The following is a 26,899-nucleotide window of genomic DNA, read 5'->3' on the forward strand; positions in this document are numbered from 1 at the left end:
AGATTGGAGTAGTGATGTTAACTGTAACAAACGATATGGAATTGACGAGGACGATCGCATTTCAGGGAGGTAACACGGCCTGAAAATTTGGTAAAACAAATAGTAATTTTATTTCTTCAAACTATTTGCAATTAGCAGGATGCATTCATCAAATCACGCAAATGACCCACGAAGACCTGATAGAGAGCACAGGTATTTCTTTAGAAAATTTGGATTCAGAGCTTACTCTGAGATACAGATTCAAAATATAAAAGATCTTAGTTTGAAGAATTCCTACTTAGTTAGTCTCTGACTCTATATTTTGTGAAGTAGTGCGCTATGAATAACGAAATTTTTTACCAGCTCCTTACTTAACATTTTCTGCAATAATAATCGAGTGTAGTTTCTTCTATTTACTGAATTGTTTTATTGGATCTTTCTTCTTTTGCGCATAATTTAGTTCCGTACTTAAAGGCCGGCGAACTATTTTCTTAAACGGTTTAATTTTTCATTTAGATATAAACTTCCTGTATCCAATTCAAATGCAGCAGCATCCGAAGATCTTACTCCCGATTATATGAATATTCTTGGAATGATTTTTAGCATGTGTGGCCTTATGATGAGGGTATGATTATTTATTATTTATTTCGGAAAACAATATTTCAACTATTTTTATTATGTAACTTAAAATTTAGAATAGTTATCTTTACAATTTTGATTACAGTTAAAATGGTGTGCATGGGTTGCTTTATACTGTTCATGCATAAGTTTTGCTAACTCAAGGGTAAACGATGAAACCAAACAGATCATCAGCAATTTTATGTAAGTCACTGAATTTAGTAGTAAGAAATTAGGCAGTATTTTATTAAGTTGCTCCCCAAATTTTGTCCAACTACGTTATTCTCTTCTCTACAACAAGAGATTTTACACACAGAGTGAACCGTTAGTTAGTCTCGGCAATTAGTTGCATCAAGTGGAGTAAATGCAGTCTAGTCAAGTAGTTGACAAAGTGCGGCTAATTGGTAGAAACAAAAATTCAGCAGCTACCACCTTTAGGATTTCTTCAGTTTTGCTCAAATCTCCTTGGGTCTGAATTTTTTTGCGTTAATGGTCATAGCCGCCCGCAGCCTTTGACACTACTGTTGGCGCTTTGGACAATTTCTTCCTGTTAAAAACTCTGCCATCATCCAACAGAAGCTCCTAGGAAGATAAACATTTAAGGGTCAGCAGTTAGATTCTGTCTTAGCATCATAGTGAATTCTGCACGCTAACTACTAGATTAATCCCTTTCCTGTTAATATTTTCCCTTTTCATATTCCCTGCAAATATTTTGACGTATATTGTTAAAGTCTGCCCTTGAACCTGTCAAGAAATTATGCCTAGCATGTTCCATATTAAGTTGTGTAAAGGAGACCAAAACGGAATTTTATTTTTGTTAAAAATGCTTTGTGTTAATGCGCGTTTTCACATTTGAAGGAACGCTCAAAAATAATCGTGAAAATATATAATTTTTTTTTTTTTTTTTTTTTTCAATTTCAGGTTGTCTATTTCTGCAGTAGTCATGTCATATTTACAAAACCCTCAGCCAATGACACCACCTTGGGCTTCTTATTGAAGAAAATACTGTATAGATCCGTACAAACTAATATGTTCAATATCATAATTACATTTATTGTAAATATATACGTATCTCTTAAACATTCTTGTAAAATTCTGTTCTTTCTTATTCAAATTTACTTGGGTTAATTAAGAAAATCTAAAGGTTCATCTTGATAATTGTGCAGACCGAATTCTTCCAAAAGATATTTTGTACCAAATAAGTTTTTCATACAGATTATTGGCATAATTTTTTCTGTGGAATGAGGGCAATCATTAGTTAAATAAATGTTGTATAATAAATGTAATTGTTTCATACTTTAAAAAAGAAATCCTTGTCAATTTTTTGTTATTATTTTTTTCCCAAATAGAAGAAATCGTACATAGTCATCATTTAAAATGTTTGGTAGCTCAAAATTAAATTTTACAACTTCCACTTTATCACCAATTAAAGTGATCTACCAGTAGGAGATTTTAATCTTCAGGATTTATAATCTATTGACTCCATTATTCATTTTTCTATGAAATCTTAGAAATCACTTGATCAACCCAGGCAAAAAATATAGTTTTCTGCATTCTTGCTTAATTTTGTGACGATCACAACTTTTTCTTATCAAAGATAGTTTTCTGAGGCAATTCTCTAATTTTCTTAATTCTCTTTGAATTTTTTAAGAATTTTAATTTTTGCTATAAAGTCGGATTATCCTGTAAAGTCATTTAAAGGTAAGCTAACCCCCAGAACGACTCCAAATTTCGTTGAAAAATTATTAAAGTACAAGTTAGTTCAACTTTATATTTATTTACGAAGCTTACAAAAAATCGTGGCAGCAATTTTATCGAAAATCTCAAAAAGTAAAACATTCATTAAGTAAATATAAATTTTAGTTGGAGAATTCTTCTTTAAACTCGGAGTTTTGGCAATTTTCAACTCTTCTTAACAGTTCGTAAATGACAGAATCGTACATTACGCTAGAATGGCTCTTCATAGGGAAGCCTAATCATCTCTAAGCGTTTAATCGAATTTTATTTGAAAATGTTTCGATAAAAGTTGTTATACAGAGGAATGAATTCTTGAACTAATTTCAAAGAAAATCATGAGCTATTTTTGAGAAAATTAAAAAAAAAAGTGAATTTTCTTTAGTGTATGATTACTTCCGTCGTAAAGATTTTGATTGTTAACTTTCTGTTTTTAAGTTTGTTTTATGTGTTCTCGTTGAACATATACCGGCCTGTGTAAAACTACTTATTCGTACTCAATATCTAGAAAAGGCAATATTAAAAAAAAATCGTTTTGATCATAAGATAACTTGGGTTTCTTTATCATTTCTTTTCACGAAAATTTAAGCTTTCTGCTAATTACTACCGAATACCCTTACTTCAATGCAGTGGAGTTGAAGTGCAAAGTGGAATAACTTCTCACAATCTCAATTCATTCTATTACTTTGTGTGTGAGAGAGATGTTCAAAATTTAATTATGCAAAGTCTTAATGCCTTTCGGATTTTATTATCTTAAATTGAAAATAAAATCCTGTCATTAATGTGGAAAGATACTTGCTGCAAGAGAGGATTTCATTTGAATTTTAATGTGAATCAGGAAGTATTTTGCAGAATTTAACGAGGGGGGTTGCTAGAGAATTTTATTCATATTTTTTTTAACTTTCAATAAACATTAGTTAATTTTTTTAATTTCTGTTGGTTTTTTTTTTTTTTAATTGAATAGAATTTTATTGTCTTGTGATAGCTTTGATTGGATGTTTGTAGGCAGGTTACTTCGTTAGCTTATAACCTTCCGATGGTTCCTAGTTTTTAAGATATAACCTATTAGGAAAACCAATGTATTTGTTTGTATTGTGTTAACTTATTTTTCACTTTCTAAATATGTTTGTAATTTTAAAAAATGAACTCAATTCCATTAGCACTATGAATTTATTTAAGTAAATTTTGGCAAAAGATAAATTTAAGCAATCTTAATTGTCAAAGCAATGGAAGATTTAGAAAATAATCTTCAAAATTATAAACTCCAGCTTCAGCAGGTAAAAATACCATGTAACGTTTTTGTGAAGCATTTTTGAAAGCTAGTTTTATATTTTGATGTATTCCATTCTTTTGAATTAGTGACATATCCAAATGTATTGTGATGCTAGGTAGAAGCTGCGTTAACCACAGCTCCTGATAATGATGAACTGTTAAAACTGAAGAAAGATTTAGAAGAAGTTATTCAACTAACTTGTGATTTAATCAAAGCACAGTTGCTTGATGAAAAGGCTGTAGGTAAGTTGTGAAATAATGTTTTAAAGGAGGGAAAGAATTTGCTCACGGATTAGCGTGCTGGATTTCCACGCTCATATCGAATCCAGCTGCTGGCTTCCTTAAATTTTGTGTACTTAGGAGCTTCTTATAATTTCATAACTACATTGAAAACATTGTATGGAGGCCGGAAAAATCTCAGAGCACAAATGACCTCAAATGTTGACGCTTCGTTTACAAAATAAATACTTTTGTATAACTACTTAATATATTTATTTAAAAAAACTTAGTTTGGCTGCAGTGCCGTGGGTAACTCCCCCTCAAAAAAGAAAGCTCTCAAGGGCAATTGCTCGTCACTAAACATTTTCTAAATTATATATTGTATCTAAATTAAAATCAACATTTAGATTTCAATTGCTAGATCATCTCCCTAATTTATAGTACACTTTTAGATGGCGAAATTGACGATAAAGATATAACAGAACTTACAAAACCGGAGCCAACCGTGTCAACAAAAAAAGACTGGAAGCCTGGTGATATGTGTTTAGCACTTTTAGTTCAGGATGGACAGTAAGTTTCTAGGTAGTTTACTATTTGATATTTATTTATTTATTTTTAAATACACGGAAAATATAGAACTATTGTTTCAGATACTATCAAGCGAGGATAGAATCTATTGAAGGAGAAGAAGTTTCCGTTGTATTCTCGCACAATAAAAGTGCTGAAGTTACTACACTAGAATTTATTAAGGAAGTTCCAAGGGCGGATGGAGTACCTAAACCCAAGTATGCACTTACGTTTATGTTAAAATTCATTAATGTTTCATTTATTATGTGTGTTTTGCTTTTAACGATATTTCATCAAAGAGTATTGATACGAAGGGTAAAAATTTAAAAAATAAAGGGTCTCTATATGAAGGGTTAACATTTTCAATTGTTATTGATTAATTTCCTAAGTACAGTGTACTCTTACTACGGTACATATTATTTAATTTGACTAAAAAATACGTTTCATTTGTTTGCCACATAAGAACAAGGAATCCATAGATAAATGAAAGATACTAAGTTGATAAACTTATCTACGAAGCATAATGCAAGTAAAATAAGCGTTTGTAAATGACATAGTGGTGGCTGACTTAACAAGTAAGACAAATAATCTTTCTAATGAATCTATTAACCAAATAACTGTTTAAAACACAAATCAACAATATTTTACTTAAATCTTGAGCTATCAACTTTGTGAGGCAAGAGAAATTTGAATAAAAACAGTGAAGTCGAATAAATAATCGACATCTTAAGATAGATAAGGAATCGCCTCATCTCCTGTAGAAAGGTAAAATTTCTAATCTCTTGATAAGTGGTGCTATAGTTTAATTAAACCCGAAAATGCTAATGTTTATCGATAGCCGTAAGTTTTTTTTTTTAACGTGATTAAAACGGTCCCCTAGGGCAGTAAAATTTAGTAGAAATAATAACAAAATACATTTTCCTACAATAAAGATACAGCATAAGCCGTCCGCTGGAGTTGTTGCATGTTTTACAATTAGTTGAAAATCAATTAAAATAATATTAATAAAATACATAATACTCGACCTTTTAAATTAACTGGTGGCGTTTGTAAATGATTGATTATAAAAAGTTTAAAAAATATTATGAATTATGTTCCGTGGAAAATAGGAAAAATAATAAACAAATAATAATTATTCTTGATTTAATATTTTAATTGTGGTAATTTGTTTGCTTCTATAACACAACGCTTTTTTTTAGCAAAATAAAACACTTTTACTGAAAATTTGCCTAATTGGGACCTAATTTTCATCAGCGTACTGAATAATAAAAACCGTTCAGTATCTCTTGTTCGTTTCAGAGACTCTTTTAGAAAAAAAAGCTTTCATTTGTATTGATATATTGATATATCCGAACACTGATTAGGCCAGGTTGCCATATTATTTAACGAGAAACCAACTTCAACCGAGTACCTTGCAGCAAATTAATTCCAGTGATTAAAGAACGCAGGTTAGTGATTTCAAGCGCGACTATACGAGGGTAGCGAAAGTCTCGCAGAGATAAGATCTTTGTGATGCAACTGAAGTGAAGTTTTAATGTAGATAACACAGGAGGACCTGCAGAAATTTCTATATGGAGCAGATAGTTTAGTGTAGAGGGAGGCAAAAAAAAACCTTTGAGATTTTTCCAGGTAATCAAAGATTTGATAGCCCCATATTTGTGATCCATAAACACACTACAGCTTTTGATATGAAGTTGAAAAATTGGAATTTTGCATTTAATGGGACACCGTTTGTTGATACCAATCTTAGCAACGGAGATTTTTTTTTCATTCAAGTGAAGATTTAAAGTTAAGTGAAAGGTTAGGTATATTGCTAGATATTTATGTGTTAACACTTACTGTTCTTTGACCATTATAGAACCATCTTTCCCAGTCTGCCATTCTGCCTCCCATTCGAAAGACCAAGATCTTTGATTTAGTTAAATTCAAGAGCTGTTTCCGTCTAAGGAAGTACGTTTCTAAAATATTAATATTTTCCGGTAGGACAGTTGTATAAGGGTTAAAAAAAATAAAGCTTAAGAGGTCTATCCAATGATCATACATTTATATATTTGATTCATTATTACGGGAGATTGATTTGAATAGGTATTCAACAAGCCTACCCCTCTTACTTCTCCTATCTACTTCATTCTTCTGTAACATATTTGAATTTAGAATTTTTTCTAAATAGAAGTCAATTTTTTCCACTGTCTGGGCATTTTGTTTACTTAGTGAGCTATATTCAGTGATTTTAACTTCTGCACTCAATTTTAACACTTGGTACTTATTTATTTACTTCAATCCCACTGTTTTAAGTTTCTAAAAAAAAAAAAAGTTCAGCTGGTCATGATAATTGTTTAGATACATTATATTGAATTTGCTAAACATTCTTTCTCATCTGCTTGTTTAGACATTCGTTCAAAATAAATTATTTTATCAAGTTTTCGATTAGGGCAAAACTTACCTACTTGTAATGTTCAAAATTTATTCCCACTTAAAAATTTACAAATAAAAAACAATATCGATTCACAAGTTGGTGTCACTAAACAGCAACTTTCATTTCATTCTTAGATGTAAAAAAAAATATTGTAATAATGAGATACTAAATTTATTATTTGTAGAAAACATCCTCTATCAAAAGTAAGAGAATATCAAAAGAAGAAAAAAATGAAAAAATTACAGAGATATAAACAGTTGGAAGAAGAAAGAGAATCAGAAAAAAATAAATGGTTGGCTTTTAGTTCAAAGGTAAGTAAACGCTAATTATTATTTAAATGAGCCAGATAAATCTATCACCTACAGCAATCCATACGCACATTGTGCTGGCCGTGATCATGTAGATCAATCTTTTATTTTATTTTTTTTTAAAAAAGCATCTTCGAGTTTCAACACCAGATTATTTTTTTCAGACTACTAAAAAAGGTGTGATAAAGAAAAGTATATTCGCTTCACCAGATAATGTTAATGGACGTGTTGGAATCGGCACTTGCGGAGTCAGTGGTAAAGGAATGACTGAATTTGTACCAGCGGAAAAATGGCGAAAAGGAGTTTAAATACTTTAAGTTAATTTTATTTTCCTCTTAGTAATTATTATTTTCTTTTTGAAAATTTTAAATTTTTCATTTATTAATCTTCATAACCTCATAAATATTAAGATGGACATTTGAGCATTCAATAAATAATTAAAAGGGCTGCCCAATTGATTAAAGGTTTTAGTCACTAAAATTTTTATTTGAACTTTTGTTTTTAAAGGAACTGTACATGAAATATATTTAAATTTAATATCTAAATTGAATTTTCAGTGTGTCTTAAAAAAGAAAGATAAATGAAATAATGAGAATAAAAATTAAGACTTCTGAATTTTTATAATTGAAGTGTATATTCATTGACAGTAGATATACAGCAGTTTAGATTTAGAATCGAGGATTGGAGAGAAAATTAGCCAGGCAGCCAGAGATGAGCCCATAAGCCTCGTCCTGGATTTTCTATAAAAATCCAGTATCGTATTCAAGAACTCCTAAGTTTAGACGATATGGATCTCACATCCAAGTTTTCTAACCAGTTATTGCGCTGGACATTGATCCCAAAGCGAGCGTAGCACTGTCACTCTCTACGAAGAAATTTTTTGTTTACTTTCAGTTTCGTAAACAGCGTTCCAAAAATAATTTATCTGGAAGAATTATGTTAAAGGCTTGAAATCTCTTAGTTTACTAAAATTAAGTAAGTAGTAAATTCAATTTTAAAAGGGAAGATGACTTCAATTAAATAAATAGTTTATAACAAATAATCATTAGTTAACTATTCAATAAAACAAAAACAAAAGCTCGTTCACATCTATGAATATTGTCCAAAAACAAAAAACCAAATTGAAAAACAAATTTATAAAATTAGTTTAGAAGCTGTTTACGTACATATTCAGTTACATGCACGTGTGTTGTTGTTTATCGTGAAATACCTCAGAAGACAGCTTCAACTCGTTAATCTGGGCGACAGTTTTCGATTGTTTGTTTTCCTATTGAAATACACTTCCAGGTCGACGGATCTGAGTCTAAGATCTCAAACTCTAAAGTACTCTACATTGGATTCAACTTTAACTACGCGCAATTTCTAGGAAGAATGTATCTACCTTAGCAACAATTCTTTTTATTAGATGGTTTGCTGTGAGTAATAATTTTTTGACAATTTCCTGCCTAGCGGAGTTTCAATACCCCACTTTTTCATTAGTGTCTACACTAAGATTGACCCTTTTAAAATATACATACATACAAGCAAACTTGACTTTCTCTACCTAACTATAATCATTAACTATGTGACTTATGTAAATAAACTGTATAAGTTTCAATCCTTAAATTTTACTTTCCAATCGTTTTACAGCACGTACATCATTTTCCTTCTGAAAAAAAGTAGCTCTCAGTAGTTGAAAATCAAAGTTAGAACATTTGTCTTAAGTAAAGTGGAAGGAGTAGATTACTTAAGTGAAGGAAGTTAAGGACTAAATGTAGAGAACATGAGTTCCAAAAATATAAATTTAAATTATTTGAACGTTATTATTTACAAAGTTGAAAAAATAAGCAGGTTATTTTCACATGTTTTAAGCAATAATGCGGAACATTTTTGTTCTGTTATAAAAAGAATTTTTATTGATGCTGATTATTTTTTATTCTGACAAAATTGAAATCAGTTCCTAGAAAACCTAGAAAATGGGTCCTTGAAAAATTAATCTTTCATTCCTTCTAGTAATGTGAACTCTGAAATAATTGTTAATTTCAACAAGAAACAAGGCAATTTGTCAGCCTTATCTTAAAACATGAGATCTGTGGATTGGTATCGTTACAATTTCCGTCGTATCTTTCCTTCATATTAAGTTGAGGCAAATCAGAAAGTTTCTGGATAGAGTTACTTTAATATATTAATATTATCTACTAGTACAAATGAAATTGTTTGTTGTTTATTGGCTAACATCCTTTCAGTTTTAGGGTTGTTCCCTTCACGAGGAGGAGGAATCTGGGTGGATTGGAGCAACCAACTCTGGGGGGAGTTACTATCCCCCTGTCCATGGAGGCCAAATATCTTGGGGTTATCTTCGATAAAAGGCTTACATGGAATTCACACATAAATATGATTTCCCACAAGGCTAAGGTTTCCTTAGGATGCTGCAAAAGGCTGTGTGGGAAAAGTTGGGGATTAAGCCCTAGGATGACGCTCTGGATCTATAAAAGTGTGGTTAGACCCATGGTGTCACATGGGGCGGTGGCGTGGTGGGCGAAAACCTTGCAGGTGGGGGGAATCCGAACACTCAGTGGTATTCAAAGGCTGGTTTGCCTGTGTGTCACTGGGGCCATGAGGACTTCCCCTACTGCGGCCTTGGAGGTTTTATTAAATTTGCCCCCATTGCACATATATATTCAAGGCGTTGCAAAGGCCGTTGTCATTAGGCTTATGACAGGACAAGCCCCCATTACCGTTAGGCATGGAGGAGCGTATCAAGAGTTATATGAGGAGCTGGAGGCCGACCCAATTCTGGGCCTGCCCTCGGACTTTATGACTCCCAAATATAACTTCTACAAGCCTTTCAAAGTCTGTATTGGGGACCGGGAGGCTTGGAAAAGTGGACCCCCAGTTGTGGGAGATTCAATGTGGTACACAGATGGCTCCAAGTTGGAGGAGGGAGTAGGAGCGGGAGTGTACGGGGCGAAACCGAAATGTAGCTTTTCGGTTAGCCTAGGAAAACTAGCTACAGTTTTTCAGGCTGAGCTAGCTGCAATCAGGTTCTGTGCTACCGAGATTAAAGGGCGAAGAATTATTAACTCTAAGGTCGTAATTTTCTCGGATAGTCAGGCTGCTCTACGGGCAATTAGTTCCTACCAGGTCAATTCAAGGCTGGTTTGGGACTGTCTGGGTGCCCTGAAGGAAATTAGTGACCAGAATATGGTCTTTCTAGTTTGGGTACCTGGACATTCAGGACACAAGGGGAACGAAGTGGCAGATTTATTGGCCCGGGAAGGCTCTGCGGGACACTTCGTTGGCCCGGAGCCCTGCTTTGGGGTTTCGAAATGTGTTAAGTCTGCGGCCATCAATGCATGGGTGCAGAGTAAGGCTCAGGAGTGGTGGCTTGCTACCACTGGGCTGCGACAGGCGAAGGAGTTCATCAGAGGCTACTCGCCGAGGCTGACCGCAGAATTAATCCGTCAAGGCCGTGGGGCTATAAGGATAATTGTAGGCCTATTAACGGGCCACTGCAGGCTCAGAAAGCACATGCATCGCATGGGCCTGGCAGACGATAGCCTTTGTAGGTTCTGTCAGGAAGAGGAAGAAACGGCACTACACGTGTTGTGTCAGTGTGAGGGGCTCGTATGGCTAAGGATGTTACTTCTCGGGGAGGAAAAACCAAGGCCTGAGAGCTTAACCCAGGAGCCACTCTCCAGAATTAAGAGTCTGATTAAACGGACGGGTCTGGAGGGTGAGCTCTAAAGTCGGGGAGCCACAATAGATCCATAGGGGTCGCGGTGGCGCAGGCCTTGGGCCACCCAAATTTAATCTAATCTAATCTTTAGTGTCAAAAAAAAAACAGATCAGTGAGGTACTTTAGAGTTCCTGTGAAGAGAGAATCTAAATATGCTAATTCTATTTTTAATGTTTAAACTTGTATTTCAACTATTTTTAACTAGTTTGACTGTGGCGTCTACTTCCTCCGCACTGTCTGTGCAAATTTGAAAATGTAATAGGAGGTCAAAAATAAATGGAGGAACACCATTATCGTTGAATTTTAAAAACACTTTTAATCGTATCTTTTACCATAAAATCTTAAAGCAAATCCGATCTATAAATCATAAAATATTATTTTAATATTGAATCTACACTTCGTCAGATCAAGGACATACAGTTGTTCCTCTTAAATGTAAGCATTAATGCAAGATCATCAAATAAAAACTAAAAAAAATTGATGAATTCTATTAGGGTCAAATAAATGTAAAGAAAATAATTTTTCTTTGATAAATTTTTATTGCTGATAATATTTACGATAATTTTTAACAGAAACATATTGCTTTTTTTAAAAGAGAGCGAGAGAGAGAATATAACTTTAAAAATGTAAAGTTTGAGATTTAATGTCTGCGGCATTTATTTGTGGAAAGTCTTTAAAAACAGTATTTTAAAGAAAATTATTTTTTAATGCCTTCTGCTTATAATCATTTCTTATTTTTACACAAAAAATTGAAATTTAATTCTATTGAACTAATATTATTTAAAAAAGAAGTTACACGATAATATTGACTAAAAAAATTTTAATTTTTTTTTTTTTTTACAAAGCAGCTTGTAGCTCAAAGTGGGTAAATAAGAAGTTTACAGTTAAAAAGATTACAAAATAAGAGGAATGACAATTAAATATCTGTTTGGATGATATGAAAATGCAAAATTTCGAACATTTTTAATCTTTTCATAGGTTGAATATATATGTTGCATATCTTTTTTTATCCTTTGAGGTAGGCATGAATATGTTACAACTGATACAATCAAAAATATCCAGCACTGCGGACCTAACCATATTTTGAACATATGTTGAAATTTGTATTCATTGGTACTAACCACATAATTGTACAGTCTGTGGGGCAGTCCGCCCCAAGACGCCTCTACCAATAAACTTCCCATAAAAAACATAAAACCTATGGTTCTAAAAAATCGTTTTACAAAACAACGATGATGATGTATAATTCAAAGATCGATTGACACGCTGTTATTTCAAAAATAACGAATTGGTAAGTATTTAACTTTCAAATATGTATAAGATCGAGTAAAAGAACAATTAAGTTATATTCAGTTCACATGTTTTAAAAAACAGTCTTGAATTTATGCTGCCCTATCTATTTATGAAACAGATAAATTTTCAGCAAACTTCCATTTGTAAGTTAAATTATATTAATGCAGTAAAGGAAGAGGGCGTGAAAGTTCACAAGACTTTTTTTTTGGACAGCCAATCATTTTCGTCAAATATGCAGGTTACAATATTACAACACTCAAGATGAACTGGGCCAAGATCATTAGGACGTTTAAAATTAAAAGAAATCTGCCTCTTTAAAAGCAAACCACTGCGAAGACTAAAAGAACATAAATATAGATAGAGAGATGCTTCAAGTTATGTGCGTATTATACTTTATTTTTTTGTAAGTTCACGTAGCAATTTATTTATTTTACCTTACATGAAATTTTAGAACAATTTGCACATTGTTGACGCGCTTTGCATATATTCTAAGTTTAAGTACTTGAATAAGAAAAAAGATGCTATTACTATTAAATTCATCCGTCTTCTTATTTTGTTTCATAAATATATTCTAACATCCACGTATGGCCCCAATAATTCCATCTAAACAACAATCAATTGGTTTTAGTTTGAAAATATTTTTATTTTCCTGACATCCCAATAGAGAAAGTCAAATAAAAATAAATTCGTTTACAATATTTACTAAAATTAATGACTGATTTAATATCACATTTATCTAAATATTAAATACGTATGATAAATACGTATTAGACAAAATATACATAAATATTTTGTTACTTATTTAAGTTGCTCCACAACTTTCATTGGAACCCGGATTCTTTTCAGCGCACTGCCGACCTACAGGCAGTTCTCTCGCTACAGACAACAATGGCCATTACCGGAACTGCAGTGAACTGTAAATGTAGTTATATACAATTCAAAGTAACGAGAAGACAGTACGTTTTTACTAATCATGTTTCAATTTTTTCATAATAATTTTTGTTTTTTCTTATTGATTTATCCTACACATTTATCCTAAAACATAGATAACTAATGATAATAAGTACTGGTACAAACAGCGTTGAAATCCAACATTTTAAAACTAGTTAGTTTTATCACAATAATTTTAGCTCATCAATCAATATATCTCTCCAAATACATTCTTTCAAATATTTTAAACAAGAAAAGTTTCTTAATTTATTTAATTCATTAAAGGACCATATTCCTCATGAAAACTGACGATACGCTCCTATGTCGGACTCATTCATTAAAATATAATGGATATGAGGGTAAGTGGGTAACATTTTGTTTAAGGCGCATAAATATGGAGTTATTAGTGCCAGAAGCTTTCTCAGTGCACTGTATCCTGATAGGGAAAAGTAGTAGCTCCCAGTATCGGAAAATTTAATGGCAGCAAACGTGGAGTTGTAACCGGGGGACTTGCTGCTTTCAAGACAACCATTTTACCTAGTGTCTTAGTCATTCATTGCCCACATCAGTTAGAATGGCCCAGCATAGGTATTCCCCAAAAAACTCTTCTCAAATTTCTGTCTTGGGAATTTAATTCACTAAATCATGAACCATCGTGGCAAAAATAAAAAAAAATGACTGTCGAATGCTGGGCTTGCGATCAGTCTTGGCCACTTTCGTTTGAGAGGTTCAAATTATCGCTTGCAAGCCTAAATATTATTGTATAAGTTGCGGTTTGGACAGTCATGACCTTATTTCGCCGAGGGAATTTAAGATTAGAATTAATCTTAGACAAGTAGTAGAAATTAAGTCTCTTGAAGGATAACAGGTTCACAGGACCTTATTATGCCACCATCTTACCTTGGGGTCTATTTTAAGGAATAAGGAAGCACAGGGGCTCAGCTAGCTTCTACTATAGTTAAAGAATCTTTGGTTCACACATTTGAGAAATACAAATTATCACAGATGAAATAGAGCAGACTTCAAGGATTTTTAATCCTACAGTGGGCAAAGGTTTTAAGGAATAAAGAGTTAATCCGCAAAAAACAAAATCACTCTGATCTGATGGTAAAATGACTTACAATTAGCATTTCTTATTAACACTAAAAAAGCATATGTTGAGCACCGTTGACAAATGGCAAGGCTCTAAAAACATTCTTCTGATTAAGAAACAAGACAAATAAAAGTTTTATTCACAAGAAATGTCTTTTTTGCTTCCAATCTTAACATAAAAGTCAGCTTCAACAGCAAATAATTTCATCCACACTTGATTTTATAAGTAAAAGATCTAGATTAACTACATAGTGGCATGGATAGCCTAATGTTGAATTGAGTATGTGTTTTTATTACCATGTTAACTGCCACATTTAATTATAGAATTATAAAACTTTGTTTAATCTAGTAAAGTACATATGTTATTAAACTAGGAGGTAGTCGTTTGTTTCTAGCGTAGTTTTTGATCTAAGGATCATAACTATGTGGATGTACAGTAATTGGAATCGTAGTATTATGCTAAATGTAGTTCAGCCAGTGTACTTAGCTTTGCTGTCTTTTTTTTGAAACATTATTTGTGATGAGTTCCATAAAATGCAGCTGCCAAGAAGCTACTGGCCAGTTTGAATCATACTTGGTGGAATAAATACGGCATAGGAGTCATTCTTCCAGTGGTATCCTTATGAAAGCATTTAGGGAGGAAGTTGCGAAAGTGTACAAAGTTTGATATGGATTGCTGTTAATAAGGTAAGTTATTTTGTTTTTATTTGTTATAATAACTATTATGAAATGTTGCCTCAACTCAAGTTTCGCGTTACAAATGCCTTGCCGAATGTAATAAAATGAAGTATTGTTAGTTTCTACAAGGGGTGTGGTCAAACGAAATGTAGGCGAGTGGGGTGTGGGGAAGAAAATAGGAGAATGGGGGCAAAACCCCCCAAATGAAATAAAATTATCAATATTGGAAGTGATTTTAAGTAGCTGTGGTAATGTATCCCGTTATAACGAAGGATAAATGTTAAACAGTACGGATAAAAAATGTTTTACATTTACATAATATATAATTAAATGTGGCAGTTTCATGGTAGCAGCTAAACTGCGTAATCACCTAGTAAACTAGGTGTCTAAAATTTCAATTTCACCAAGATTAGATTTTAGCGAAATAATTGCTTTAAATATTTAATACGAACCATATGTCGACAAAGTGTAAGCAGCGGTAGATCAAATTTCGTAATTTTATATGTGATTCGAAAGAGCAACCTTTCGATTTAATAATTTTTAAAGCTCACTAAATGAATTACTCATTAAATATTATTAAGGTTTCCAACCAAAGTCAACTAATTTTAAAATTTTGCACTAACATTAGGTTAAGCTTAATTTCTTAGTAATATTTAATTTTCTATTACACAAGTCTGTTTCATAAAACTGACATAATCTATGTTTTTATTTGATACACAAATGTATATATTCGCTCTAAATGTAGATATCTTTTTTTTTTAATATCGTCGTAAGGTCACAATTTTAGCATAAAATAAATCTATTTCATTGTTTAAAAACATATTAATTCATTTAAATTTTTGACCTAATTATGTACAACATTAAAGTACAGTAAAAGATTCAATAGATTCACTAAGCTTGTGAATTCTAATATGTCGATTATAATTTGTTTTCCACTTAAATGATTTTGCGCACGATGAACATTGGAATCTGGCAAAAACATAAAAAACATGTTTTCAAATACAAAACTTTGATGGTAAGAAAATTTTATATGATGAGGAAGAAATAACGAAGAAGATTAGGCATGAATTTACTCAATACTGAATTTCCGAAAGGGTTCAATATTCTAAGAAATTCATGAGCTGAAGAGATTCAAAATAAAAGAACTTTACAAATTTTTATCATTGATTGCACTAAATTTGGAACAAAGAATTAAGTGAAAAGAGAAAGAAAAAACTGGGAAATCATAGTTATAACAAATACTATGGCAAAGCAACGTCATTCAACTACTTTTACTTTAGGCATTGTTTGACCATTAAATCCACTAGTCAACTTTCCCTCAGATTCCCAATGATTTCGTGAATAGATGGTCCCCATCTGCAGTATAGCTAAATTATTTCTTAGAGCAACTAGTTGGGCTTATTATGAACTTATACAACTTTTTCATATATGAACTTTTTTAATTCTGTAGCGGCAATATTCATAAGAGAAAATTAAATTCAAAGAGCGTGAAGCTTTTTTGCCGATTATATCTTGATTTCTAAAACGTACTTTAAGGGCTATTTTTAAACTTTAAACCTTCGCACAACAAGGAACTATCTGTGTCAACTCCAAAGACAATCTTTCGCATCTTCATGAAGTTATTTGCATTTATATGAGACGTCAAATTGATATACCCTTGATCGAGGAATGAATTCGTTTTAGAAACTTCCCAAATCAATATGTTTTGGAAATGAAAATGAAGTAAGGTCCGAAATGCTGGATATAATATCGCTCACTTTATCTGTGGTAGAACGTAGTTTTTTATTTATTTTTTCTATTTCTGATGGGTTTAGATTTTTATCTATCTCTATAGGTTGACTCATTGCATTCTTCAGATGAAGTAAAAAAATCAGGAACTGGTCAAAAGTAAACTTTAAAAAACATGCGAGCAATGACAGATAAAATCAACGATGTACATGTAAATGTTATGGTCATTTATTGAGGGACTCTACAATTTCAAGATTTTGTCACATGAAACAAAGTTTTTAACATTTTGTTTAAATAACTGCAGAAAAAGCTTAGGCATCACGATAATTCAGCAAGCAGAAGTAGGCAAAATTTACTGTTGCGTGCTAACTAATTATGTTTAAAAATGCAAACAAATGATCATTTATTTCACCTGGGTGTTCGCTTGTGAACATTAAGGTGATCAACCATGTGCGATCGAACATTGAATGATTTTCCACACAACTGACAAGAGTAAGGTCTGGCACCTGAATGTGTCCTGGCGTGATTATCAAGATTACGCTTTTCACCAAATGCCTTACCACATTCTAGGCAAGGATATGGACGTTCTCCAGAATGTACTCGGCCATGACGTGACAATTTTGATTTTGATCCAAATACCTTAAGAGAAAAAATCTTATATTAATACATTAATTTGAACTAAAATTCATTAATTGTAAATGGTTATAAAAAATCAAAAAGCCTAATGCTCAGATCAGTAATACCCTATAAGAAAAAAGGTGAAGGAATCAAGTTTTTAATACATATACAATCTAAACAGATCTCTCACGTTGAAGCTTGGAAGATTAATAGATTAATCCCTAACTTTATATAGAGAGGAGAAATAAAAGCATGAACAACTGTTGTTCCTTAAACCAATTCCATCAACAAAGGTGCATGTAAAAAAAGAAGAATGTTGACACGAGCCGAGAAACTATCATGAAGGAGATGTCCCAAGAGAGAGGAAAAATTAGGCTAATTTAAAGAAGAGGAAGAAGAAGAGAAAACAAACTTGTATAAAAAGAATTACTTCCATACGGTGGAAACAATAGAGGGCAATTAATTTTTGAGCTGGTTTCTGAAGCGATACATTCAAACTTAACTGTTGGTACCTCCCCTGTCTCAGAAGTAAATAATATAAAACTATTATGCAACAGTACAATTTAAAAATAAATAAACCTTGCTGCATAGATGGCAAGCATACGTTCGTGAATGTACCCGTTCATGCAAATTAAGTTCCCATTTCATTACAAAGGATTTTTCACATTGTCTGCAATTGAAGGGTCTAATTTCAGTATGCCTGGCCATGTGCGAGTTTAGCCTCGTTCTACGCTTGAATTTCCGTCCACATACGCCGCACTCATAGCTCTTCTTATCCTTATTGATCCTAGAGTTGGTAAAAATAAACACTTTAGTTCATTTATTAGAAAATTATTAATGCTAGTTTAAAGTAAAAACACATTGCAATTGGCAGAAAAATGCAGTTAAAATAAAACACAGTTAAACTTTTTGTAAAGATCATGCTTAAGTGAAAACAGAAAATACAATTTACCCGATAAATCAGATTCAAGAATTGAAGAAAGGAGTCTAAATCGAGATATTACTAAAAGTTTGGTTATTACTTGTAATATCCTTTTTAATTAAATCCTTACTTTTGTTTAAAATACAATTTTTTAAAAACTATTATCTTTGATATGACTCTTGGAGAGCCTTATAGAATAATAATAAAATTATGTTGAAAACATTATTAAGTCAACATGCTTAAGTGAAGAAAAAGAACACAGTTCTTCAACAGTATCAAATCTACGAAGTAAATGAAAGTGCCTAAACATTAAATCAAGGAGGTTGTTATTGCATTAAATTGTGGTTTCTACCGTGAGTGCCAAAACACTAAATCAAGGAGGCAATTACTGCATTAAAGTATGGTTTCTACTGTGAATCTAAAGAGCTTCCTAAAAATTTTGTATTTTCCCACAATTTAAAAAAGAAGATATGAAGAAAGTGCAACGGATATATTCGTTTTACGGTCCCTTGAGCCCGAAAAAGTATTTTTTTTACAAGTTGGCAGTGAGCTTATTGTATGTTGTCAGCAGAATTACTTAGGAAACAGAAAAATCTCGAAAATTTGATACCCGCAGAGAGTTCTAATTTGATATTTGGAACTAGTACTAGCTTTAGGTCCAATTCATCCATCCAAAAGAGCTATTTTTTCTTTTTTTCTCCTACAAAAATGGTTCCAGCGGTTTTCGGAAAACATCGTATGCTCCTTTTTGCTCTGATGTAGATCTATTATTATATTACTACAATATTTAAACCATTTACTAGGGTCTTTTTTTTTTTTTTTTTGCAATGCTGTTCTGGGTGCGAGGTGGGTTAGATTCTCTCAAAAGTGACAATTAAGTCAATTGAGCGGTGTTATATTAGTATAAATAGAATATTCAAATAAAAATCCAGATTTAAAAAAAAAAACGGTTGAACGCTAAATTTTTTGGTTTTTATCTATTTTTACGGACAAATTAGTTATAAAAAAAAATCCCAACATAAATTGCGGTAGTAGAAAGTAATGTGAGTGTTTCACACCAGCCATCTAAATTTTTTTTATTAATTTCTACCTTTCAAAGAAATGACCCTCATATTATATGAACCACAATACAAAAAGTACCAAACGGAAAATGAAATAAATTGCTTCTGAAGCAATAAACCTTTCAACTTTCTCTTACCAGCTTTTTTTTATATTTAGAACTTCTCTTTAACTGCGTTAAGAGAAGGAACACTGCGATCCAATAAATCATTGTGGTTCCTACGGTGTCAGATTGTTTGTACATAGAATATCCGTAGAGCATATGTAAAGCTAAGAGTATTGAAGAGAAAGAGAAGAAAAGCAACAGAAAATTCCAAAATAAAAGCAGTGAGAAACTTGATAATACGGCAACTATTCAATATCACACACAAAAATAAAATATAAAACATTTTAAAAATTTACTTTTCAGATAATTCCTTAGAATTAACTTCAACATTCTTTTCATCTTTAACTGTTTTATTTTGTTTATTCAATAATTCCACTAGTGTATTATCATATAATTTACTAGTATTTTCTTTAATAGCATCTAAATCAAGTAAGGAATCAAAATTTGGAATATCAGGCGAATCAACAACAGGTAAAGCAGTTTTTTCAGGAACGTATTCCAAAAGATTATCTGCACTCGCAGGAGGAATATTATCTTTATACTTAAGTTCAACCATTACAACAAAATCTTGCGCTGAGGGATCAGTTAGCGTTGAATCCAGCTTGCTTAACACTATAACATCTGCGTTACTTTGTAAACCCATACTTTGCTCGGGTATTTTATTTGCTTCGCTTTCCCACATACAATTGTCAGTTTCATCTTCATTTATAAATTTCTTCTTTAAATTGTTTTCCTAAAAACAGAGAGTAAAATTGTTTTATTTATTTGTAAACAATCAAATAACAAAAGTGATGGGCTATCAGTGGGGATAAACAATTCAGCTTGTTCATCAATCTTAAATAAAATCATAGTTGTATCAATATTATCAAAACATATAATATATATATCTGTAATTTCGGAATACGTTTTGAGAATTTGGAAGGTGATGACATATGTGATCTTGATGACTCCTCAGTAAACGTCTATTATAAACTCACTATGGTCGCCGTAATTGATTTTTCGGGGATCACTACCGAGCCCAAACCACAGCATTTTCGTATCACCCTTGCCAACATCTCGAGACACTCATTTACGGAAAAGGCGTAAAACGCAGGGACTTCCATAGGAAACGTTGTAGACATTTAATTTCACTTTAAGCTTGCAAGCATTGGATAGTGGCAAACCAAATAATTAAATTTAGGGGCTTCCGAGAAGTGGAGGACTGTGACTTTTTACTTATCGAAAAAATCTTGGTATATGTGTAGAATTCTTTGTTTAGTCTGGTTCTAGAAACCTGTGAAAACTGGTTCTAAAGAAAAAAAAAATGAAATTACCTCCTCGCTGCGATAATTTCGTAGGCATGCTTCAAATTTACTCTCAGACTGTAAACAAAGTTGTAAAAACTCATTGTACATATTAAGCTTAGTAATGCATTCTAAACAAATTTGTTGTGGCTTACAATCTTCTTGACGGACCTAGAATATAATTTGTTTCACAAATCAATGGAATAAAACCAACAAAAATCAAAATAAAAAGTATAGCTTACGTCTAAAGAAGGTAGACATTCCTTGATTTTTATATCAACTTTACTACCCGAGTTATCAAATATTGGAAGTAATTTATCTCTAATTGAAGAACACAATCTACAAACATTAGACTGAAACAATGACTTTTTTTCGAACGGGCCAATCCCTACATTCATTTTTCTTTTACAAACGGAAACCTCACATTTGGTTATGAAATCGATAACAATGAATGATCTTCTTGTAAAGTTATCTTCGTTCGTCGGCAAGAACGAAAATAATTTTTTTAATTTTTACATACATGAAATCTGACAAGGAAAAGCTATAAAAATTAATTACTAAGGTACTGAGCCTACTCTTATCAGCCTAAATTGAACAGTTCTGTTAATGTTATCAACCTTAAACCTATGGATAACGCAATACAGAATTAATATACCCGAGGTCTTAAATCCCCACTTCTTGACACTTGGATATTTAACTAAATTCCTAATCATTCTAAATAACGAAGAACTAGTGACAGATTTAGAAACTACGATAATATTTATGCAATATAAATTTTATTAAAACCACATTCTTGGTTACACAAGTTAATTGTTCCATTTAATGCGTGGTGACTTTAAGTTTTTTCAGTAAAAAAAGAAATGATAGCAAAAAGGCGTGTCATTGACTTGATGCAAACTGTTTATTCTGCTTCGTAAGTGTGCTTTAATTTATTTTCTAATTATACAAGACTTAGTGGCCAAAATAAATGTAAAATTGCGCCTGTATAATTGCTTTATTTTTTGAAGGTTTCTCTTTATTTTATCTACATAAAACGTATTTTCATTGCATATCGAAGTACATCTGCTGCTCTAATGTTATTAAACAAAAAATCTCCAAAGCCTTACAATGTTAGGTTATAATAAATATTTTATTAATATCTAAAATAATTAGTATCTTTAAAATCCATAGATGCAGATGTCCAGCTCATTCACAAGGGAGCAAGAATTTTTTTAGAAATGGTATAACCTCGGAACAAGCACCTCCAACTAGTGAATATGCTTTTGAGGTAATAATTTGTGTTTCATTCAAGTATAGGATTATGATAAAATTGGAACCCAAGAAAGAATCAAATTGAGTTTCCGTCAGAATTATTTCATAATAGTAATGTAGATGGGTTGAGAATTGGGTTAAACTTGTTTTGTTTCCGACCACAGGTTTACGAGGGGGGTTTGATTATTTTTGTTAAGAACAAAGTGCAGTAAGGGCCAGTCTGCTCTTGCTCCAAGAAGTTTTCTAGTCTTAAAAAGTATTGAATTTTATACCTGTATACTTTTTTTCTTAATTTGTGACTGGATTCGGTTTTCAACAGGTGAAGCTTTGTAATCAAAAATAAAATACTCTAAATCAAATCGATGAATAAGCCTCTGCTCAAGAATGAAGTCCGCAAGAAGTAAAGGAAACATGCATGCTATAAAAACAGATAAAATCTGCTCACTAACAATAAAATTAAAATTTTATATTTTGCTCCATTGAGCAATAGCAATCATCATTTTAATAAGGATTTTATTTCTGAATAATGATGTAGTACTTGCTCTGAACCAGTACCGTAGATACATCAACCGTAAGATTATTTCAAAAATGTTGCTAGTGCTGACAAGCATTATTTCTCTAAAATTTCACTTTTTATCTTTTCCGAAACTAACGCTCTTTTCATTTTAATAAATTTGAATTTTAACAAGCATCTGATGCTTGTAACAAAATATTTACCTGGAACAGATTTTTTTTTGTAATAATAAAATTGCTTTTATTTATAGATGACAAGTTCCACTGTCCGATTCGGACCTGGAGTAACCAGAGAAATTGGAATGGATATGGGGAATATGAAAGTAAAAAAAGTTTGTGTGGTAACGGATTCAAATTTAGTCAAATTATCACCAGTTAAAGCTGTGCTTGATTCTCTCACAAAAAATGATGTAGAGTTTGCAGTGTTTGATAAAGTGCGAGTGGAACCAAATGAAAAGAGGTATTTTCTTTTTTCATTAATTCATACTATTTTTTTAAACGAAGTAAATTTCGAAGCTTTATTTTGATGATATTTTTATCGTGCAAGTCGTCCTTTAAAAGGAATCAAAAAATTAAATTTATTTTAGTACAATTTATATAGTACGCTACATTTAGCAAACTACTGCTTTTACAAAAAACTATAAAAAAATGAAGCCAAAACCCTCTTAAAACTCTTTCACTTCCATTTTTAGGCGAGTTTTATAAGGCTTAATCAAATTTACTCTACCCAACAAGAGATCTGTTAACTTCTTCAGTTGTTCGTGGTTTCAAACATATTCTTTTTTTTTTTTAGGAGCTAATAGAATAAATATTGAATTCTGATCAAACATTTAAAAATAAATGTTATTTTATTGAAAACTTGCAAATATCCATCCGAAATGAAACTGTACGAATGTAAGAGTGCCTGATCGTGAAAAAAGACCTGGAAATATTTTGTTTTACATGTACATGTAAAAAATTTGTCGTGTCATTTTTGGAAAAAATCTACTTTCTTAAGAATTTAAATTTAGTTTAGGGGAAAATAGAGAAAGAAAATGAATGTTCTAATCAGATTTTTTGAATAGTGTCTGACAGGCATTCGTTAGACAGTCGAGGTTAGAGGATCACTTGCATAAAACCTCCTACTACAGGATAATTCATGAAAAAGTCGAAAAAAGTGAAATTGAATAAAGTCCTTAAATTCTCTCGAACTACAACCACTCTCATTACCAAAGTTAATACAGAAACGCGAATAAGAACTACCTAGACAGATCCTTTAGTCAAGATCCCTTTAAGTACATTTTTCCTGTTTTTTTGTTGTTTTCTTTTGCAGTTTTACTGGGTTAAAATTTTTATGAAATGGAAAATTTAGCTTTATCTTACCCTACCGATTTTTATACTTTCTACTGAGTCTCCACCTGTTTATAGTTGTACATGCCAGTATATAATTGCTACAGTTTTATGGATGCTGCTCGGTTCGCTAAAGCAGGAAAATTTGATTCATTTATCGCAGTGGGCGGTGGCTCAGTAATGGATACAGGTAAAGCAGCAAATTTGTATATGTGCGATCCCGAGGCTGAGTTTCTTGATTATGTAAATGCTCCAATAGGACGAGGAAAAGAAGTGACTGTCCAGCTTAAACCTTTAATTGCTGGTATTAATTTTATATACATTTTTTTAATTTGGTTTATATTGATTTTTGTATATCGTTGTTTGTCTTAAGGCAAATAAATATATTATTACTATTGTTATTACAGTAATTGTTACTTTTGTATTACCAAGTTAATTTTTATTCTTGTCCCAGTTTGCTTTGATATTTTAGCCTGTGCATACTTGTTTAGTGCCTACAACAACTGGTACTGGCAGTGAAACTACGGGAGTTAGTATCTTTGATTATGAGCCAATGCGCGCCAAGACTGGTATTTCAAGTAAAGCTTTGCGCCCCACGTTGGCGCTCATTGATCCGCTTCATACTCTTACGCTTGAGGAAAGAGTTGTCGCTTACAGTGGGTAAGTGTAGCAATAATGGTTTTATTTTCTTCACAGTCTGGTTTTTAAATAGTTTTTACTCTAATTTATTTAATTATTTCTATCAGCTTTGATGTATTTTGTCATGCACTGGAATCGTTTACTGCAATACCGTATACTGAGAGAAAACCGTGTCCATCGAACCCTCTAGAACGGCCGACTTATCAAGGTTCCAATCCTCTGTCTGACGTGTGGGCAAGATATGCTCTTCGTATACTTAACAAATACTTCAAGAGGTAAATGATTATTTTTTTGAAATAAAAGAATAATTTAAAATAAATAAAAGAATAATAATTAATGAAGTACTTTATTTAATAATTGAACTGTAATAAAAAAGTGAATGTTACAAAGTATATACATCCTGGAAGATTCGTCAGTCAAGCTGATTTTTTGTTTTGTTTTCATTTTTTGATTGGCATTAGGAACTCACATGCAACAGTTAGATCTTGGAGAAATCTCCTTTAGTAGTTATGCGTATCCGTACCAGAATATCTAAAATGGATAAATCCTTTTGAAATAAGGGCTGATTCTTGATCTCTATATATTGTAATCAAAAGAAGTTTTTTGAGACAACGTCTTGTAGTTCTGTTTCACTCTCCCTTCTACAAGATCCATGGTAAAGAGAAGGTTTCTTACTAGAATTTCTAAGGACTGCACAATAAGCATCTATGGAGCAGAACTGCCCCCATTTTTTAATCTAAAAATTACTAAGGTAATTAATTGAAGCAGGGAATGCAAGTAAATTTTAAATATTAAAATATGACGAGTTAATAATAAAAGACATGTTGGTAAGAGCAGATAATTAATAAAAAGGGCTGCTTGTCTGGAACTAAGTATGTTAGTGAAAGTTCATCTAGAGTGGCAAATCCCACAGAGAAGAATCATTCTGAAAAGAAACTTAATTCAGCGAGAGAAAAAATTAAGCGTTTTTTAAGAACGCTGAAAAATTCTGATAGTTATATAGTTAGTCCTAGTAAACGCCGGCCAATTCTTAATGGTGAAAAAGTGGGATAAACTCAGAAAGAAATGTCGATATTGTCTGGCTAAATTTCGTTATAAAATGTGCAGCGTATCTTCACATTTAACATCCTTGTTCCGCTGATACAGTTGCTTGACTTATTAAGGTAAGTTTGCTAAAGCTAATGTTTTAAGATAAGATGATTTCTTGTGACTTTTATGGAGTTAAAGTTACTCCTTAACAAAACAGGAATGTGTCTTAGTATGTACTACTACTCATTATGTTAGAATTTTTAACGTACTTATCTTTAAAAAATGCCTTTTAGAGCTGTGTACAATCAAGACGATTTAGAAGCAAGGGGATATCTGCATCTTGCTTCCACAATGGCTGGTATTGGCTTTGGAAACGCTGGAGTACATCTCTGTCATGGGCTTTCATATGCTATTTCTGGGAATGTTAAATCGTTTCAACCAGAAGGATACAGGTAAAATTAAATTTATAATATACATTTTCTTGATGACTAATAGTAGGGATGAACAACTTTCTTATATTTTTTAATCGTAGCAAGGACCATCCAATAATACCCCATGGACTTTCTGTTGTTATGACAGCACCGTCAGTTTTTAATTTCACAAGTAATGCTTGCCCTGACCGGCATATTGAAGCTGCTGAACTTTTAACTGGTGCTGTTACCAATGCTAAAAAAAGTGATTCAGGTAGATCCGATTTAAATCCTGTGAATAATTTACTGTATGATTCCTTGAAAAAATGTTTAATTAAATCTCAGGAATTATTTTGGCTGACATTGTAAGGGCATTTATGGATACAATGAAAATCGAAAATGGTCTGTCAGCATTAGGATTTAGTAAGAAGGACATACCTAATTTGGTTAAAGGAACTCTACCGCAGGTAAAAATTTGTTTTCATATTATTAGTTTTTAATTCTCCAATCTATTATTTCACATGAATCTAAGTAAAATAATTTTTCAGAGCCGTATCACGAAACTTGCGCCTAGAAAACAATCTGAAGAAGATTTAGCTTTATTATTTGAAAACTCCATGTCAGTATATTAAGCACTGCCTAAAGTTGTCATATATATATATTACAAATCTATTGATACTGATATTTAAGATTGTGGTCAAAAAACTTAGAACCCGTGCAGAAAACTTGAAAATTGTAAGATAATGGGCGAAACTTATGAAATATACATCTTAATTAAGAAAAATAAGATTGATTTGGCATTAGCTTCTCTGGGTCTTAGTTACAGTTCCAACCAAATAATTTCTCAGTAGAAGGTGATAAAGTAGAATGAGATTAAGTAATTCCTGGTAGTTCATCCGTACAACACAACCATTCAACAACTGGAAACGAATAGGAACACCAAAAAAGAAAAACTTCAAAATTGTAAGATAATGGGCGAAACTTATAAAATATACATCTTAATTAAGAAAAATAAGATTGATTTGGCGTTAGCCTCTCTGGGTCTGAATACTTAGTTGCAGTTCCAATCATATAAATTCTCAGTAGAAGGTGAGAAAGTAGAACGAGATTAAGTAATTCCTGATAGTTCATCCTTACAACACAACCATTCAACTACTGGGAACGATTAGGAACTCCAAATATAGTTTT

General features: G+C 32.1%; 4 protein-coding genes across 9 annotated transcripts; 3 read left to right on the top strand and 1 right to left on the bottom strand.

Annotated features, from left to right (window-relative positions):
- On the top strand, positions 1 to 1,917 carry LOC141458218 (protein Asterix). The gene is made up of 4 exons (XM_074135952.1): positions 1 to 192; positions 496 to 604; positions 704 to 801; positions 1,519 to 1,917. Exons 1-4 carry the CDS (start codon positions 140 to 142, stop codon positions 1,592 to 1,594), a joined length of 336 nt encoding a protein of 111 aa, XP_073992053.1. The 5' UTR covers positions 1 to 139; the 3' UTR covers positions 1,595 to 1,917.
- A 1,423-nt stretch (positions 1,918 to 3,340) lies between these two features.
- Spf30 (survival of motor neuron-related-splicing factor 30) lies at positions 3,341 to 7,538 on the top strand. Its single transcript, XM_074135919.1, has 6 exons — positions 3,341 to 3,608; positions 3,720 to 3,846; positions 4,275 to 4,392; positions 4,473 to 4,607; positions 6,990 to 7,116; positions 7,278 to 7,538. The coding sequence occupies exons 1-6, from the start codon at positions 3,558 to 3,560 to the stop codon at positions 7,419 to 7,421; spliced, it is 702 nt and encodes a 233-aa protein (XP_073992020.1). The 5' UTR covers positions 3,341 to 3,557; the 3' UTR covers positions 7,422 to 7,538.
- Positions 7,539 to 12,344: 4,806 nt separating this feature from the next.
- Positions 12,345 to 26,498, top strand: T3dh (Type III alcohol dehydrogenase). 5 transcript variants are annotated; one of them, XM_074135878.1, is made up of 11 exons: positions 12,364 to 12,503; positions 14,687 to 14,833; positions 21,711 to 21,807; positions 22,556 to 22,764; positions 23,741 to 23,937; positions 24,125 to 24,293; positions 24,380 to 24,547; positions 25,595 to 25,753; positions 25,834 to 25,985; positions 26,057 to 26,178; positions 26,260 to 26,498. In XM_074135878.1, the coding sequence occupies exons 4-11, from the start codon at positions 22,556 to 22,558 to the stop codon at positions 26,341 to 26,343; spliced, it is 1,260 nt and encodes a 419-aa protein (XP_073991979.1). In that variant the 5' UTR covers positions 12,364 to 12,503; positions 14,687 to 14,833; positions 21,711 to 21,807; the 3' UTR covers positions 26,344 to 26,498. The 5 variants fall into 5 exon arrangements, with proteins under 5 accessions (XP_073991978.1, XP_073991979.1, XP_073991980.1 ...); XM_074135877.1 differs by lacking the exon at positions 14,687 to 14,833 and having other exon boundaries at positions 12,345 to 12,503; XM_074135879.1 differs by lacking the exon at positions 12,364 to 12,503 and having other exon boundaries at positions 14,517 to 14,833.
- On the bottom strand, positions 14,258 to 20,945 carry LOC141458195 (uncharacterized). 2 transcript variants are annotated; one of them, XM_074135892.1, is made up of 6 exons: positions 20,783 to 20,945; positions 20,571 to 20,698; positions 19,554 to 19,990; positions 17,750 to 17,957; positions 16,965 to 17,191; positions 14,258 to 15,793 (listed from the first exon to the last, which is right to left on the bottom strand). In XM_074135892.1, exons 1-6 carry the CDS (start codon positions 20,799 to 20,801, stop codon positions 15,685 to 15,687), a joined length of 1,128 nt encoding a protein of 375 aa, XP_073991993.1. In that variant the 5' UTR covers positions 20,802 to 20,945; the 3' UTR covers positions 14,258 to 15,684. The 2 variants fall into 2 exon arrangements, with proteins under 2 accessions (XP_073991993.1, XP_073991992.1); XM_074135891.1 differs by having other exon boundaries at positions 20,571 to 20,711; positions 20,783 to 20,938.
- Positions 26,499 to 26,899: the final 401 nt, after the last annotated feature.

Source organism: Rhodnius prolixus, unplaced genomic scaffold (genome assembly GCF_049639745.1).
Source record: "Rhodnius prolixus isolate KJV_2025 unplaced genomic scaffold, Rpr scaffold_5, whole genome shotgun sequence".
In the NCBI taxonomy this organism is placed as follows: domain Eukaryota; kingdom Metazoa; phylum Arthropoda; class Insecta; order Hemiptera; family Reduviidae; genus Rhodnius; species Rhodnius prolixus.